The sequence below is a fragment of the Brassica napus genome, chromosome C8, assembly GCF_020379485.1.
Source record: "Brassica napus cultivar Da-Ae chromosome C8, Da-Ae, whole genome shotgun sequence".
NCBI classification, from domain to species: domain Eukaryota; kingdom Viridiplantae; phylum Streptophyta; class Magnoliopsida; order Brassicales; family Brassicaceae; genus Brassica; species Brassica napus.
Genome location: NC_063451.1, coordinates 39,608,325 through 39,625,209, shown reverse-complemented (window position 1 = coordinate 39,625,209; position 16,885 = coordinate 39,608,325). Strand labels below are relative to the sequence as shown.

The window sequence follows — 16,885 nt, the reverse complement described above, 5'->3', positions numbered from 1 at the left end:
CTTCATTGGCTGAATAATAACCTAACCATTACGGCATTGGATCTTCCTACAGAACTATTTTATGAGGTATCGCCACCAAGTTGCTTCACCAAATACTCCAACAAAGTGTATTTGTGGAGTTTAAAAGATCGCTTATGCCTATGTGAAATGGAAGATGTATCAGTAAATTACCAAATATAGCTCGACTACAAAAACAAAAACACATTCCCCATAACATAGTCTTTCTTCCCCAAAACTAGCACATCCATAAGCCGAGAGCTACTGACGAAAAAAGAACAAGATGGTACAAACAATACTCCAACATGTAGCAATAATGTTTCCTGGTGTGAGATCATAATATAATCAGGACGTAAAGGGACGTCGAGATTACTTGACTAATCAAAAGCTCCAGACTCAACATGCTGCACTCCACTGTAGGAAAAAATAGACAAAGGGCAGGCCAAGAGATGTCTTTGTACTCTTGTCAAAGAACAGGGTAGACATTGTTGAGAGTCCCGGAGTCAAAGAGCAAATTAGCTGTGTACTTTGAAGCATATCAGACGAGGGAACATCTGAAGCAACTCTTCACGGCTTCGTCTCTGCATAATTAATCATGCCGTTAACATTAGGTAAAGGCAAAGTGTATCACCACAAAATTAAAAACTGTACATTGCAGAGGATGGAAAAAAGAAAAATTGAAAATATTTATAGTACACACACCTTAATGCCGATGCAGCCATTGACATCAAGAGTGGTGAGTGTAGCAGAACAGGTGTGCGAGAGAGCCTCCAGACATCTATCAGTCACCCCAACTATTCCAAACAAGCTGCAATTTTTTTTTTCTCATTGAAAGTGTCAGCAAAAAGAAATCATAAAACAAAATGAAGGAAACAGTTATAGAATTGGAGTTAGTACCTAAGAAATTCGAGGGAGGTACAACTATTAGCAATAGTAATCACACCTGCATCTGTGATACGCACGCACCTGCCACGTTTAAGAAGCATTTGGAATGAAGACGCAGCTTTTAGCTCATTATCTTTCTTCTAAAGGGAGACTTAGCTTACCATGTCAAGTTGAGAGACTCTAGCTTGTTGCACTTAGCTATATGACCAAGCCCTTCATCAGATAAGTTCTGAAAACCAAAGTGGCACTCTTAGTTACAGACTATATAATAGATCAGAAAATCTTAACTAATGTATTTAATCTGTCTATGGAATTGGATAGCAATTGAAACTTTAGTATTATTTGATAGACATCCAAGACCTTGAATAAACACATTTCTCTACAAAATTAAAAAGGACAATGCAACCAAATGAAATGCGATTCACTAACTAATACCTGAGCACCACATAGGTCTAAGAACCTTAGCTCAGCCAAAAGAGATATCTTCTTGTAAGCTTCGTCTGTGAAGCTGCAAAGAATTGCAATATAAGTTGCAAAACTTAGAACATCTAGATTTTCAATATAGCAAAGGAAAAAAATGGAACTAATGCTTCTTATGATACCCTGAAAGAGCATAGAGGTTTAAGGTCTGGAGAGAGGAACACTTGTGTAGCACATGAAGTAATCCATCATCTGTGATCTTAACACACCTGGTCACATCATAAACAAACAAGACCAAACACCATAAGTATTCAAATAACTTACAAATCAGTAAATCACATTTTTATCGACAAATGAAAAATGACATTATTCAACAATGTTGTGGATTATCCATCACAATTAAATAACCACAGGGTTAGGCAACATTTTAGTTACCTGGTGATATTCAGTGACTCCAAGTCTTGATAACTTTCAGCTACTAGTTGCATACCTTTGTCTGTTATGCTCTGCACATAGAAGCGAGTGGAGGTACCCATTTGTGTAAGCCATTGATATAATTATAGCTACTCATCAGAAATAAAAACTCCAAAGAATATATTGATTAAGATACCTTGCAGCCGCTTAGGTTCAAATCAATGATGTTTCTGCAATTCTTCACTAGATGTCTAATGCAATCATCAGTCACCCTGTCAAATAAAATCTAGAATTAGCTTCCTATGATGAGGTAAAAGCAAGAAAGTGTGAAAAAACTGAGCCAGGCCTAATATTACCTCACGTTCCAGTAGATAGAGATAACTTTTAACTTGGGACATATACTAGTTATAGCTTCTATTCCACTGTCCGATATCTTTTGGCACCCGTTCAGATTCAAGCATTCTAAGCTTGAAAGCGCATCATGACACTGAAATGCTCATACAGCACCCCAAAACACAACACTGTGAGTAATTCAAGCGGCTAATAACTAGTAGTAATGTGCACAAAAAAGTTACCTGGCTTTTCACAAGTTGAAGATGACTGTCCTCAACACCCTGAGAAAATTCAAGATTGATATGCTTCACTTGACGATATCTTGGCTGCAATATTCAAACCACAATGAACATTCCCCACACTCACAACACAAAGTATCAAACTTGTGGTTTTTAACTAACCAAAGACAGAGCAGCTAAGAGCCTATCCCCTGCATTGGTCCTCTCACGCAAATCAATGTTCTGAAAAAGAGCATTCTGGTGAAATGGAAAACTTGGAAAGACCTGAGAAGTAGTGTCAAACTTTTGTTTACCAGCCAGATGGAAGGGTATGAGACGAGGGTGCGATAGAGCCAAGGGCTAACGAGAAGGAGAGAAATTAGATCTCTCTGTGGCAATCTCGTGCTCACTATCCTCATCACGCTTGTTACTATCTCTCTCCTCCACATCTCTTCTTCCTCTTCCATCACTTTCTTCGATTCCATGATTCTCCAATCGCAAGTTTTTCAATCAAACAGCCTCAGGACTAGAGTCTATAAGAGCGCGAGCAAAATCTTCCAGAGACGCGAGTTGTGTTTCGACGCGTTGGAACTTGATTGGTTATGCAAATTTATTTGGTTTCACCGCCGACAAAAGTCGGAACTAGTTTAGGTTCTGTCTGTAACAAACATGACCATCCGGTTTAGACGGTTTTTATGGGTCGGTTTATTCGGTTTTTCGATTTTGAGAAAAAAAAACCATCACAGTAAACCGAACTAAATTTTGGTTCGGTTTGAAGCTCAGGTTATTCGGTTAATTTAGTAGGAAAAAAAATTGGGGACGTAAAATTCGATTTCTTGTTTTTCCGGTTTATTCAGGTTTTCTAGTTATTATGGCCCCGAATCGAACAGAAAATCGATTATTTTTAGATATCGATTAAACCGAAAACTTTGGTTCTACCGAATGCACAACACTAGCTAAAAGGCTTACCTTCACTGTAACATTAGGGGTCGGGAAAAAACCCACTTTCAGATTCGTTCAGTAATTTCGTCGAGCATCTTGTCTGCTATGCTCTCGTCCCCCTCGTAGTTCACTATCCTTCCAGTGACATAAGCAAAGTCTGAGATAAACCCTAAACCCATTTTGCATTTGCGTCATCTGATACTCGAAACGTTCGATAAAGATGTTCGCCAAATCCAAAAGCTTTCTCTTTTCAATGAGCAAGCTGTTTCATCATCATCATCATCAACAATGGCGAGAAATGGGAGCAATGGCGAAAGTGAGATTGAAATGGGTGAAGAACAAGAACCTCGATCACATCATTGACACCGAAACCGATCTCAAAGCAGCTTGCATCCTCAAAGACGCCATTAAACGATCTCCCACCGGTTTCCTCACCGCGAAATCCGTCGCCGATTGGCAAAAGCTCCTCGGCCTCACCGTCCCTGTTCTTCGCTTCTTGCGCAGGTAATCAATCACCTCCTCCTTCAATCACATCTGGTTGATAAAAATTGGATCTTGATGAAATTTTATAGAAGCTCTGTATCAGACTCTGTTTTTGAAGGTATCTTACTCTGTTTTCTGTAGGTATCCGACTCTGTTTCACGAGTTTCCGCACGCTCGTTACGCAAGCTTGCCCTGTTTCAAGCTAACGGAGACAGCACTAATGCTCGACTCACAAGAAGAGATCATTCATCAAAGCCACGAGAGTGATACAGTGGAGAGGCTCTGTCGCCTTCTGATGATGATGAGAACAAGAACCGTCTCTCTCAGATCACTCCACTCTCTCAAGTTCGATCTCGGCTTACCTGACAACTACGAGAAGACGCTGGTCATGAGATACCCTGACCACTTCTGCTTCGTCAAGGCCTCTAACGGAAACCCTTGTCTTAAGCTCGTGACTTGGCGTGATGAGTTCGCCTTCTCGGCTCTGCAGAAGCGAAACGAGAGGGATGCTGTTACAGGTGAGGATGGTCTCTACCGCGAGTTCAAGAGAGGACAATCCGCATTGACTTTCGCTATAAGTTTTCCTCGAGGGTATGGAGCTCAGAAGAAGGTCAAGGCGTGGATGGATGAGTTTCAAAAACTTCCTTACATATCTCCTTACGAAGACGCCAGTAACATTGATCCTGAGAGCGATCTCATGGAGAAACGAGCTGTGGGAGTGTTGCACGAGCTCTTGAGCTTGACTATCCACAAGAAAACCAAGAGGAACTACTTGAGAAGCATGAGAGGTGAGCTCAACATTCCTCATAAGTTCACTCGTCTCTTCACGCGGTACCCTGGGATCTTCTACCTTTCGTTGAAGTGTAAGACAACAACTGTGATTCTTAAAGAAGGGTATCGTCGTGGAAAGCTAGTGGATCCGCATCCTCTCACTCGTCTTAGAGATAAGTTCTATCATGTGATGAGAACAGGGTTTCTCTACCGGGCTAGAGGGGTAGGCATGGTCTCTAAGGAGGAACTTTTGCTTGATAAGGTTGACGATGAGGGCCCTGAGGAAGAAGGTTCTGAAGAAGAAGAGATTGTGGAAGGAAGTGAACTTGAAGAGGATTCAGAAGATGAATAGCATTAGCTGTTCAATTCAAATGTCATAGACATGTATCCTTATCAATTCACACACATCAACGAATGTTACTACATTTTATCTTAAGCAATGGAGTTGAGTTCGATCTATGTAAGCATAAACTTCTCAAAGGATATAAAGAGAGATTGTATTTCACCAAGAAAGATTGTCAACAAGAACAAATTGGATTTCAAACCAACAATAATACACTAGGAATCGTTAACCCCCGCGCTAGCGTGGAGTTCGAGTGAGTATTTATGTGATATATGTTATGAAATAGTATTATACTAACTTGTTTTACAAATTTTAATTATTTTTCAAATATTTACTCAATCTTCAAATTAAATCTCCTGTTGAATAACTTCATAAGTCAGTCATTATTAATAGAATAATTCACTTCAATTCAATTTTTTTACTTACAAAGCATATCAATATATAACACGATTTGTATGTTGTTTTTTGATAAGTACATAATAAACATAATAGTATATAGTATATTCTTCTGATCTTTTTTTTTTTGTTTTTTGTCATTATTCTTCTGATCTTTAGTGGGCTAAGTAAACAATAATGTTTTCATTTTGAAATTATATCTGAATTTGCTACCCTTGTTCAATTAGAACCTGAAAAACAAATATTATGTTAAATTTTAGAAAAAATTCATAATAATACACAACTAAATTCTATTAACAATTTAATACACTAATTTCTTTCGCTTACCAAAAGTATACCAACTATTTTTTTTTTCCAGTTTAGGTCACTAACTTTTAATTTCTTAGGATAATAATATTATATATTTGATATTAACTTATAAATACCTTTTTGATCGGACTAAGAATAGAAACGAGATGATCTTTCATTACTGTGAGTTGGGCCAAATCATCAACTCTATACGGGTCTTGCCAGTTTCTTGTAGATTAGTAAACAATCGTTTAAGTAAACAAATAGTTAATATTATTAATTACGTCAAATTTAATTATCTTGTTTGCTGGCCAAACAAAATTAACTAACTCAGTTAAAAGTAAACCGTAACAGTTTATTATTATAAAAAAAAAAATCGTTTCTTCGCCTCCACAAAACTTTCAAGCGCATTAACCTCTGCAACACATGATGAGACTTTAAAGCTCATCATATCAACAACCCGAAGGATGAGACTTTCAACTCTTATTCTCTCTGTTTGTTAGTCATCTTCCATCTTTAGGTAAGATAAACTGTTCTCATGGCAAAATCTAAACATAAGTCAGTGAAACATTAGCTTTGGTTCCTAAGTTTTTTACATAGACATAGGCTCTCAAGTTTTGAAAACAAGTTTTCTTTTAGTAAAGTTCTTAAGAAATGTTTATAGCTTCGAAAATCTCAAACTCAGCCCTGCCAGGATCGGATCTGAACGTATGCCAGTGAAACAATAGCTTTGACCCTTAAAAATTTCGAAAGTTTTTTACATAGAGACCTATGAAAAAATTCAAGTTCTTAAGAAATGTTTGTAACTTCCAGAATTTCCGATCCGGCCTTGGTTGTTCTATGGAGTTAATACATTATTAAAACATCGTGTTTGAGTATGTGTTGTGTTGTTGCAGACATGCGTCCCTGCAATGTTGCCGCCTTTGAGAGAAATATATCCGAGAAACACTGCTGGTGATCTGAAAGGTAGCTACTGTGATAATTTATTATCATCTATCTTTCAGATCAAATATGAAGAACAACAAAAAAAAAACATACAATAGATTAACAAAAAAAAATGTTGAAACTCATCAACTAGAGTAGTATTAAAAAATAACCAAAATCTGTGCACAAAAAACTAATAATCAAAATCTAAAATATTACAGTTTATAGATTTTACATACAAAATTGGACAAAATCACATTTCACAACTCAAATTTACGAATAGAAAATGAGAAAGTTTGAGATTCAGAAATTTATGTCATGAAAAATTGATTGGTGTATTAGTCGCTTCCATATTTGAATCAATGCTAATGTCAAAGAGTATATGTGAAATCTGAGAAAATTTCTATTGTTCATTGGTTTAATGACACAAATATATGTATTTTTCTGGAGTTAATTGGTTTCATGTCTATAATCTTCATTTGATCATGCTTCTCGTTTAATGGCCATTTCCCCTTAGTTGTTGACACATCATCCTTTCAGTAGTACTATGCAAGCCAATTGTGCCGTATGAGTCACAGAAGCTTGGAATCAATGAAAAGATTCTGAGTTGTTCTAAATCTGGAAGTTGTTTGATGAGTTGATCTGGATTTTGGAAATTAAGTGATGAATAAGGGTGTTAGTAGTTAGTTTTATCTTTTCAATGTGATTCTTGTTTTTGAGTGTCTTTTGTGGAATGTAGATTCTCCTTGCTTCAACTGCCTAACATTTACCTCTTCTCCTAAGAAGGATGTTGAAGTTCTATGCTCAGGTTTCCCTCAAAACCTTGTTTAATTATTTGATAACTTAGTCTATCGGCTTACCCCTTTGGTTTTACTTACTTTCACTTTCTCATTGTGTTACCTTGTTCACCAGACTGAAAGTGACAGTGAATATGAAAGTAACACCGAGGAAGAGTTGGATGAGGTTCAAGATACCAATACCGCTGAGCCAGATGAAGCATGCGATGAACATCAATAATTGGGTTAGTCTACTAGAGAATTTTCAATTTTGACAAGATTAACAAGCAGCTGGAGAAAGTTATGAGGATTAAAGAGGCTGTGAAGGCTCCAGTCTTGTACATCAAAACCCTTGTCATGTTGGAAGACTTCTTAAATGAAACTACTCTGGAAGCAAATAATGAGATGAGCCACAGTAACTCCAAGGCCTTGAACTCAATGAGACAGAGGTTGAAGAAGAACAATGAAGAAGAGATTAATAAGTATAGAGAGTCTCCGGAAACGGAGGAAGTGAAGGTATCAGAGGAAGTGTTGTGTAATAAGGAGATCACATGGGAATGGATCAACCAAAAATTCAAACTTGTGTCTATACGTGGCAGGAAAGGAACTTCTCGATCTGAACTGCTTGATCAGCTTACACACCTGATGAGAATAGCCAAAACTCCAGCGCAGAAAATAAACCGAACCAAAATAATATCTGTAAGCATAAAGTTGACAAAGGATATAAAGAGAGTTTGTATTTCACCAAGAAAGATAGTCCACAACAAAGGAAAGTAGGACAAATTGGATTTCAAACCAACAAATGAATTTGTTAGAAGAAACCAAGAACAAGATCAAAATCGGAAACACTACTGTCTAGCCTGAAAACAAAAACAGAGACTCACCTAGATGAGTTGTAATCTCTCTTGAATGAGTCAAAATACAATGTGCTCTCTTGTGAATATAGAGAAGAAATAAAGAGTCAAAGTTAAAAGGACAGAAAATTTGGGAAGCCTTAATTGGCTAATCCCACGCACTGGTCACTTGTCCACCATAGCCACCACTTGGTGCACCACCATATCCACCGCCACCATAGCCTCCTCCTCCACCATAGTAGTCATTTCCACCGCCACCACTGCCTCCTCCCCTACTGCCGTAAGAGCCTTCCCTTCTGAAGTCACGGCCACCAAACCTTCCACCAGACCGTTTCTTACCCCCGCCAAATGAAGCACGTGAAGCGTATCGCGTGAGCCACTCAGGCACCTCTTGATTGGCTTCTTGCATCAGCTCAGCGAGCTGCCTAGCCAGCTGTGCATTCTTCTCATTAAAGAAAGCGGTAGCTACCCCGGATTTGCCTGCACGTCCTGTTCTCCCGATGCGGTGAACATAGTCATCAATGTCATTTGGTAGATCGAAGTTAACCACATGAGCCACGTGTGGAATGTCGAGACCACGTGCTGCCACGTCTGTTGCGACCAGAATGGGTGTCCTCCCACTTTTGAAGGACTTCAGTGCCACTTCTCTTTCCTTCAATAACATAAAAAGGGTAAGTCAGATTTAGTCAAACAGATTACAAAAAGCCTTATCATTCAATCAAGTCAACGAACCTGTTGTGTTCTGTCACCGTGAATGGTGGTTGCTGGAAAGTCATTCATGCACAACCAGTTTTCCAATGAGTCGGCTCCCCTCTTAGTCTCCACAAACACCAATGTCAATGATTGCTGCGTATGAGAAGAACAGAAAAGCCAGTATGAGTCAGGGCTAAAGTAAACAGATGGTAACTATCGCATTACCTTGTCATGGTTGCCAGTCTCTCTCTGGGCGTGTAGCAGGTCCATGAGATGGCTTTTCTTGTCAGACTCGTGTACGAACTCAACCCTTTGAGCAATTAGGTCAGTGCTTGAACCCACCCGTCCCACAGCCAAAAATATATAGTTCGCCAGAAAATCAGCAGCGAGTCTCTGTACAAGAAACAAACACAAGGAGCCGAACCTTATTATGCAGCTGAAGTCATATAACACTCATAAGGCTCACCATCACAAAGTTACAGATATAAAACGAAGAACACTGTTATCCTCTAACAAATAAAGCTAGAAGCTAAGATCAAGGAGAGGAAGTTTAATGGATAAGTTAAAGCCAACCTGGATCTCGCTAGGGAACGTAGCACTAAACAGCATTGTTTGTCTCATCCCGCGTGGAGGCATGTCCATCTCTTCAACGATCTTTCTAATTTGTGGCTCAAAACCCATGTCCAGCATCCTGTCCGCTTCATCAAGAGCTAAGAACTTAATCATCTGCATCGAGACTCTAGCTCTCTCTAGCAAATCATTCAACCGGCCAGGAGTTGCCACAAGGATGTCAACTCCTCTCTCCAGTTCCCTTAGCTGTACAAACAATACAAGACGAGATCAACAAATCGACACTTGGAAAATTAATTGTCCAATGATGATACAAGCGAAATGGCAATGTTAGCTAGCATATGATAAGTTTGTAAGATACAAGATTTATGATGCATTGCTGCCTTAATAATCAAAACATAGTTTCAACAAATGGACTTTGCATAAGGAAGAAGAGAGCTAGCAGAACCCAAATCAGAAAGTGTGCTATTAAACAGACAACATCGTAATAAGCATGAAGCAATATCCAGAGACAGAAGCAGAAAACCCAAACATCTGTGTAGGATAATTACCTGCTGGTTAATAGGTGTTCCTCCATAAGCAACAACAACCTTCACACCAGTTTGGTAAGAGAATTTTTTGGCTTCATCATGTATCTACCAAAAAAGAAACAACAGAATGAGAAACAAAGATGCTTTTCGAACCCCGGAAATGAGTAGATTCTCTCAACATTACCTGGCTTGCCAGCTCCCTTGTTGGCGAGAGGATAACAGCAAGAGGGTAAACAGTCCGCGAGCCACGAGGCCTCTGCGGATTCTGATCTCTCAGGATCCCACTAATGATCGGAAAGCAAAAGGCAGCGGTCTTCCCAGACCCTGTCTGAGCACACGCCATCAAATCCCTCTGAGCAAGCAGTATCGGAATCGCGTGACGCTGCACTGGCGTCGGCCTCACGTACTTGCACCTCCTGATGTTGAGATTCAACGCCTCCCCGAGGTCAATCTCCGCGAATGTGTTGACAGGAGGAGGCACGTTACCGCCGCTGGTCTCAATGGGGATATCTTCATAGGCGTCAAAGTTAATGCCGGTGTTCTCCTGATCGTTGAAGGCAGGCTCTAGATCAACATCATCTCCAAAGGGATTCACTTCACGGTCCCATCCTCCTCCTCCTCCACCTCTGTTGTTCCAACCACCACCACCGCCAGTAGTTCCTCGTCCGCCGTGACCGTAGCCGGCACGCCCTGCATCAGCCCTATAACCAACGCCACCGCCAGGAGCCCAGCGAGATGGTTGACCACCGTATCCACCACGGTCATTTCCTGGGAAAGGAGCAGCAGGCTCGGATTGTCTGTTCCTTAAATGAGGGGGAACGTAAGCAGGTTTGGCCCTGGAAGCGGCGTTGTCTGAATCAGCCACGTCTGCCCATGATGTACTCATAACTGAATGTTGCTAAAAATCTAGAAAAAGTTTGCAACTTTCTAGCAGAAAACAACGAAAGAGAGTAGTAACTTTGTATCTTTTCTTATCCGCGAACCTAGCAAAATTCAAAAACACATAAGGTCTAAGTTAGCAGCTGGGCAAGGAGGAAACATGAGACCTAAAATCAAATCTATCAAACAACTAAAGACGACGAAATTAGAAGAGAACCAAATCTAGCCATCTGATAAATCGAGAGAGAGAGAGAGAGAGAAATAACCTTAAAATTGGGAGAGAGAATCGAATCAGAATCAGAATCAGAATCAGAATGGAGAGGAAGATATCAATTCAACGGTAGTCGTTAAGCCAACGGCGAAGCTCGGGAGGGAGAGAGAGAGATAAAACCCTTGTTTTTAGATCGGACACAACACCCATGCGATATAATTACATGTTTTATCCTATTCTTTTAATCCTTTCACATAATGACCCACAAATGTTTTCATTAAACAAGAAAGCCCTCTACAGATATACGACAAAAAAAAAAAAGAATTAACAGATTTGTTTTTAAATATTGAGGGTATTAACGTAACTTCACGACAAGGCTCGAAAGCTACTACAAACTCCACTCGCCACTCACATCACGCGCCCCTCGCTCATTTTCGATTCCCTCTCACTCTGCGAGAGAGAGAGAGCCAAAAGGCGAAGAAGACGCAGAATCCAATCCAAATCCAATCCAATCAGAAGACGCAGTAGTAATGGGCGCGAATTCGATTCCGACGGACGCAACTCTCGATCTCGATGAGCAGATCTCTCAGCTCATGCAGTGCAAGCCTCTCTCCGAGCAACAGGTGCCTCCGATTCTCTTCTAATACAGATTTACCGTAGCCCTTTTTGTTTTCTCATCGTTTAAATTGGATCCATACACATATCGATGATTGGATCTCAGATTTTTTGTTTTCAAATGAAAGGTTGATCCTTTTTTTTTTATGTATGAGTATGTGATTATCCGATTTGATGTCTGATTTGTCTAGAAGACCTTCTGGGCTAGGTAGTGGTCATATCTCACGTGTGTTCGTTTCAGTTTCTGAATAGGTGATTAATTGCGTCTTACCCACATCCAAAAATATCTTCTTTTTTTTTTTAATAGGCGATCAACAAGTAACAAATTTCATCCGTTAGATGCGTTACTGCGATTTACAATTGGGGGAAACAACGAAAGTAATTTTAGATAAAGGTTTCAAGTTGGTAAAAAAAAAAAAGACACTTCTTCCTGAGCTCTATCAACATCTTCCCTATCTATCTGTTTGCTTGCTTATGTCTCCACTTTCTCTCATTTGTTCTGTTATGTTTTTGGTTTTAAATATTAGTGTCTCTTTAGTTAGTCAAGAGGTGAAGGATGGACTTTTCACGTGCAGTGTTGTTTTGTTTTGTTTAGGTTAGAGCCTTATGCGAGAAAGCTAAGGAGATTTTGATGGATGAGAGCAATGTTCAGGTTTGTTCTTGATCTTACATCTCTTGGTGATTATAATAGGCTGTGTAACCAGCCTGAATTCATTATACGCACATATTCATTTTGCTTGGTTTACCTAGAGTTAATTATCATGCATTACCTGAATGCAGCCTGTCAAGAGCCCGGTGACAATCTGTGGTGATATTCATGGACAGTTCCATGATCTTGCAGAGCTTTTCCGTATTGGAGGAATGGTATTATCTATAACACTTACTGAGATGCGTAATAATGGCCGTAAAGATGACATTTTTGTTTATATTCAGCATCCATCTTTTCTAGCAATGATTAGTTCTGGCTGATTCTGATGGATTTATTTGGAGGATATATATTTTACAAGTAGTGTTTAGTTTTTTCTTTTCTTTTCCTGGTTCTAATTGTTTGCTATCTGATGAATGTTCATCTTACGCTCTTTTGCAGTGCCCTGATACCAACTATCTATTTATGGGAGACTATGTCGATCGTGGATATTATTCTGTCGAAACTGTCACGGTACTGAGTTTATACCATCTGCAGATTTCCTGTTTTGTTCATTAATATTAAATTTACGATGCTTCTTTCATTTTAATTCCATTTCCAGCTGTTAGTTGGCTTGAAAGTACGGTATCCTCAGCGAATCACTATTCTTAGAGGAAACCATGAAAGTCGTCAGGTAAACCAACTCGTCTCTACTTGTACCTTCACTCTCTGAGGTATACTGTATTGACATATTCTTTACTGTCTTCTATCATTAAAATCTTAGACGAGAGCCTTTCTTAATTACAATTTATATATGTATGTCTATGATACCTACATTTACATGCAGTTTAAGGCTTTCCTGTGATTTGTTTGCTGTAGTTTTCTGTCCTCCAACTTTTTTTTACCTGACTCATGGTTTATTACACTTTGTCAATCTGGCAGATTACTCAGGTTTATGGATTTTATGATGAATGCCTGCGAAAGTGAGTCTCCAACATCCTTATCCTTTCTGCTAATTCACTTTGTTTATGTCATGATCCTTATCGTTTTTGCTTTCTGTTGTTGCTGCTGCTCATGTTTTGTCATGGGAGAATATTAATCCTCCTTTCTTTCTTTTCAAGTCCTGGCTAGTTTGTAATAATCTTCCGAAATGATATGGCTTTGCTTATCTGACTGTTCTCAATGGTCTTAAACTCTTAATCAAATACGTGTGACTCTCCTTACGAAAATATTTTGTGTCCTTTCGTTTGCGATTTACTTAACAAAGCTTCATTGTATTTGCAGGTATGGCAATGCAAATGTTTGGAAGATATTTACAGACCTCTTTGACTATTTCCCACTTACAGCCTTGGTTAGTACGCTGCACCTTTGTGGTCTTATATAAAATAGATATGATCCATTCTTTGTTCCAGCGGTCTCAATGTTCGTAGATGACCCATTATCTGTGTTTTGGCGCTCTTAATATTCGAGACAACGAAAATATTGGCTTTTTAATGCATGCTTGTGCCTGTGTTAAGTGTATTTAGTTGGCAAGTGTTAGTTCAGTTTGAGAGTGTTTCTATTCTGCAATGCTGTGAATGAGATATAAATTGAATTTGCTACTTACACTTTCGAGAGCTAAGCGTGGACGTTTTTTTTTTAAAATAACTTGTCTGATTGAATTGGTGGTGATTTCTAAGGGTTTTATTTCCAGCAAATAAGGCTGTCCATCTCATGTCATATGTCCTGTTTGCAGGTGGAGTCAGAAATATTCTGCCTTCACGGTGGATTGTCACCGTCTATTGAGACCCTTGACAACATTAGGAACTTTGATCGAGTTCAAGAAGTTCCACATGAAGGACCCATGTGTGACTTACTATGGTCTGATCCTGATGACAGATGTGGCTGGGGAATCTCTCCTCGTGGTGCCGGATATACATTTGGTCAGGTATTCAAATTGCATAGCCTCAGTTTCAGAAGCTGTCCTGAATCTCATTTATCTTTGTTTGTTCTAGATAAGTGTGTACTCGACTATCTTTTTTTCATTTTTTTGTTTCCATAGGACATCTCCGAACAATTCAACCACAGCAACAGCTTAAAACTTATCGCTCGAGCGCATCAGCTGGTTATGGATGGATTCAACTGGGCACATGTAATTCAAATCAAACTTTTCTCCCATGCATAGACACTATAGTCAGACCTGAGAATCTTTGCTCACTATGTTGAAAATGTATTTCTATTGACAGGAGCAAAAGGTGGTTACTATTTTCAGTGCACCAAACTATTGCTATCGCTGTGGAAACATGGCCTCTATTCTTGAGGTCGATGACTGCAGGAACCACACCTTCATTCAGGTATCTCGCAAGCTATGTTCATTTTCTATCTCTGCAAAAGAAGAAAAACACTAATGAAGACTAAATTGTGAAACAGTTTGAACCAGCCCCAAGGAGAGGAGAACCAGATGTGACCCGAAGGACACCTGACTACTTCCTATAAACAACAAGTCACCTCCTCTCCAGCTGCAAAGTCCGGTTGTTGGTTTTTTGAAGATCTCTGGCTTATTCCATTTGGCAACGCCTTGTCTTCTGAGTTTGCGTTTCTTTGAAATCGATTTAGCCTTCTACCTTGGAATAGTGTAATATAGGCAATGAGGTCAATGAACTATAAAACCTAGCCCCATGAATGTTTGTGTTTGGCTGAAATTATTTAGCTCCCTTCTTCATCAGAATCTATTTCTTGTGAGATATTATTTTGACTTAATTTCATGTTAATTCTTTCCTTCAATTTCTGCTTTTTACACTGTTTTGATCCAAACATGACCAATATATGTTCTTTAAAGCCACAACAATGGAGACTGGTCAATGATAAACAGTGGCATAATTAAGATTTTATATTGCAAGCCAATGATAACTGTTTCACAAGTTAATGTAAGAGAATACCAAAGGAACCAACCAGTCTTCTTCTTCTTCTGTCTTTATCATCTCCAAAACTCTCTCAAGAACAAATCAATCACCTTATATTTCGGGTACTGCACAAGTAACAACACAGTAATCGAATACTCACTAATGAGCAAAACCCTAATTACTCCTTCGTGCCGTGCCTTTCAAGAATCCCATCAGGTACCGTGCCCCTATTAATCCCTTTTATATTAAAAGAATAACATTTTTTAAGACTAACCTTATGTTCATGTATTATTAACCAAAATGTCATTCCTATGTGGCAATACCATATTCACTTTTATGCTCTCTAATTAAAAACCCTCTCTTTACTAGATTTATTACATTCTTTGCCATTATTTATTAATTATAGCTTAGCATAATGTTTTAATAATATATCTTGGTAACGTACAATCTCAATGTAGACAAAGGAAGTAACCGGTTATTTGGTAATGTATTTTATATCATTTTTAAACCGGTTGACATATATTATATTACATATGACTACTATACTCGAATGTTGTTTAAATGTATACTCGAGATCACACTATATCAAATGAGATTATAACTTGAAATCGGTTTAATGTATTTTTCTTAATGAAGATGATAATTTATAATTTGAAATCGGTTTAATGTATCTTTACATGTGATCTTAATGAAGACGATATCAAAACCGAGCGTTGCTTTTGTTGTGTTACTTTTCGATTTTATGTTAATGTGTTTTATATCATTTTAAAACCGGTTACCATATATTATATTACATAAAAAATACTAAAAAATCTCATTTTCATGTATCGAATATATCACACTATATATTATATCACATATGAAAATAATCAATGATAATTCAATGTATACTCGAGATCCTTGGCAATGTCGATAACCATCTATCAATGCAATAAATCAGGAAATATGTCAATTATGGTATTGATTGCCATAATATAATTTTCAAAGATCATAAAGGCATTGTCAACCACACAATACTTGCGTGACAATGCGTGATTGCCGTATCAATATTTCAAATTAGGAAATATGAAGCTAAATATAACACTAATTCCGGTTATATATGTACTCATTAATATCGGCCGAATTTTGTAATGGAAATTCATAGTCGAAACCGAATCATATAATCATATTTTTGACCTTCACTGACTAATTTTAAATTTAATTTAGTTGACTAGAATCTCAGTTGGTTTCCTATACTATTCCAATAAATTTGCATAGCAACGATCAAGGCAAGTTTTCAAAATTCAGTATTTTGAATATAAAGGGGATGTGAATATTTTGCCTTGGACATAATTTTAATTGATTTTACGGATATAATTATGGCAAATAGCTATAATTGCCCTCGGCCCGCGTCTTGCATATATAAATACAAGGCCGTATGATTACATCTCCTCATCCGTAAAGTAGTATCCTATATTATACTAGAGATTAATCCGCGCTACGTGCGGAACTATATTAATTTTCAAATGTTAATTATCTAACTATTCTTATTGTTTTATAAAAAATGGCAATACTAAAATATATTTTTAATATATTATTTATTGATTATTTATTTTATTTAACATTTTTGAGATAGATAGTTAATATACTTTTTCTACTTCTTATATTATATATTTTTTATTATTTATTTATTTATATTATATATTTACTTATACTAATATTACGCTAGATATTTAATGTTATATTCTTATTTCTTATATTGTACATTTAATTATTGTTTAGTTTTTTTTATTATATTGTATATTTATTTATTCTAATATTTTTTGCTTTTATATTAAATAATAATATTGAGATAAA

The 16,885-nt window shown here is 37.8% G+C and overlaps 4 protein-coding genes across 4 annotated transcripts; 2 read left to right on the top strand and 2 right to left on the bottom strand.

The window, feature by feature from the left end:
* Positions 1 to 141: 141 nt before the first annotated feature.
* LOC106368276 (F-box protein At3g58530) lies at positions 142 to 2,889 on the bottom strand. The gene is made up of 12 exons (XM_013808195.3): positions 2,582 to 2,889; positions 2,451 to 2,510; positions 2,292 to 2,375; positions 2,073 to 2,203; positions 1,913 to 1,988; positions 1,738 to 1,808; positions 1,485 to 1,571; positions 1,318 to 1,390; positions 1,044 to 1,111; positions 895 to 963; positions 700 to 805; positions 142 to 578 (listed from the first exon to the last, which is right to left on the bottom strand). Exons 1-12 carry the CDS (start codon positions 2,750 to 2,752, stop codon positions 513 to 515), a joined length of 1,062 nt encoding a protein of 353 aa, XP_013663649.1. The 5' UTR covers positions 2,753 to 2,889; the 3' UTR covers positions 142 to 512.
* A 302-nt stretch (positions 2,890 to 3,191) lies between these two features.
* Positions 3,192 to 4,923, top strand: LOC106368147 (protein WHAT'S THIS FACTOR 9, mitochondrial-like). Its single transcript, XM_013808044.3, has 2 exons — positions 3,192 to 3,713; positions 3,834 to 4,923. The coding sequence occupies exons 1-2, from the start codon at positions 3,430 to 3,432 to the stop codon at positions 4,813 to 4,815; spliced, it is 1,266 nt and encodes a 421-aa protein (XP_013663498.2). The 5' UTR covers positions 3,192 to 3,429; the 3' UTR covers positions 4,816 to 4,923.
* Positions 4,924 to 7,910: 2,987 nt separating this feature from the next.
* On the bottom strand, positions 7,911 to 11,200 carry LOC106368273 (DEAD-box ATP-dependent RNA helicase 11). Its single transcript, XM_013808192.3, has 7 exons — positions 10,983 to 11,200; positions 10,022 to 10,820; positions 9,859 to 9,942; positions 9,311 to 9,553; positions 8,963 to 9,130; positions 8,777 to 8,890; positions 7,911 to 8,696 (listed from the first exon to the last, which is right to left on the bottom strand). Exons 2-7 carry the CDS (start codon positions 10,721 to 10,723, stop codon positions 8,193 to 8,195), a joined length of 1,815 nt encoding a protein of 604 aa, XP_013663646.1. The 5' UTR covers positions 10,724 to 10,820; positions 10,983 to 11,200; the 3' UTR covers positions 7,911 to 8,192.
* A 112-nt stretch (positions 11,201 to 11,312) lies between these two features.
* LOC106368274 (serine/threonine-protein phosphatase PP2A-4 catalytic subunit-like) lies at positions 11,313 to 14,930 on the top strand. The gene is made up of 11 exons (XM_013808193.3): positions 11,313 to 11,550; positions 12,138 to 12,194; positions 12,323 to 12,406; positions 12,630 to 12,701; positions 12,790 to 12,861; positions 13,110 to 13,150; positions 13,452 to 13,518; positions 13,903 to 14,094; positions 14,209 to 14,298; positions 14,393 to 14,500; positions 14,577 to 14,930. Exons 1-11 carry the CDS (start codon positions 11,458 to 11,460, stop codon positions 14,640 to 14,642), a joined length of 942 nt encoding a protein of 313 aa, XP_013663647.1. The 5' UTR covers positions 11,313 to 11,457; the 3' UTR covers positions 14,643 to 14,930.
* The last annotated feature ends 1,955 nt before the right edge of the window (positions 14,931 to 16,885 follow it).

Coding starts and splice junctions, on each gene's coding strand:
- LOC106368276 (XM_013808195.3), bottom strand. CDS start 2,752: ATGGAATCGAAGAAAGTGATGGAAGAGGAAGAAGAGATGTGGAGGAGA. Junction 2,511..2,581: donor CATACCCTTCCATCTGGCTG/GTAAACAAAAGT, acceptor GCTCTTTTTCAG/AACATTGATTTGCGTGAGAG. Junction 1,572..1,737: donor GAGTCACTGAATATCACCAG/GTAACTAAAATG, acceptor TGATGTGACCAG/GTGTGTTAAGATCACAGATG.
- LOC106368147 (XM_013808044.3), top strand. CDS start 3,430: ATGTTCGCCAAATCCAAAAGCTTTCTCTTTTCAATGAGCAAGCTGTTT. Junction 3,714..3,833: donor GTTCTTCGCTTCTTGCGCAG/GTAATCAATCAC, acceptor TGTTTTCTGTAG/GTATCCGACTCTGTTTCACG.
- LOC106368273 (XM_013808192.3), bottom strand. CDS start 10,723: ATGAGTACATCATGGGCAGACGTGGCTGATTCAGACAACGCCGCTTCC. Junction 9,554..9,858: donor GAACACCTATTAACCAGCAG/GTAATTATCCTA, acceptor TTGTTTGTACAG/CTAAGGGAACTGGAGAGAGG. Junction 9,131..9,310: donor CGTTCCCTAGCGAGATCCAG/GTTGGCTTTAAC, acceptor TTTCTTGTACAG/AGACTCGCTGCTGATTTTCT.
- LOC106368274 (XM_013808193.3), top strand. CDS start 11,458: ATGGGCGCGAATTCGATTCCGACGGACGCAACTCTCGATCTCGATGAG. Junction 12,407..12,629: donor TTTTCCGTATTGGAGGAATG/GTATTATCTATA, acceptor GCTCTTTTGCAG/TGCCCTGATACCAACTATCT. Junction 14,299..14,392: donor ATGGATTCAACTGGGCACAT/GTAATTCAAATC, acceptor TTCTATTGACAG/GAGCAAAAGGTGGTTACTAT.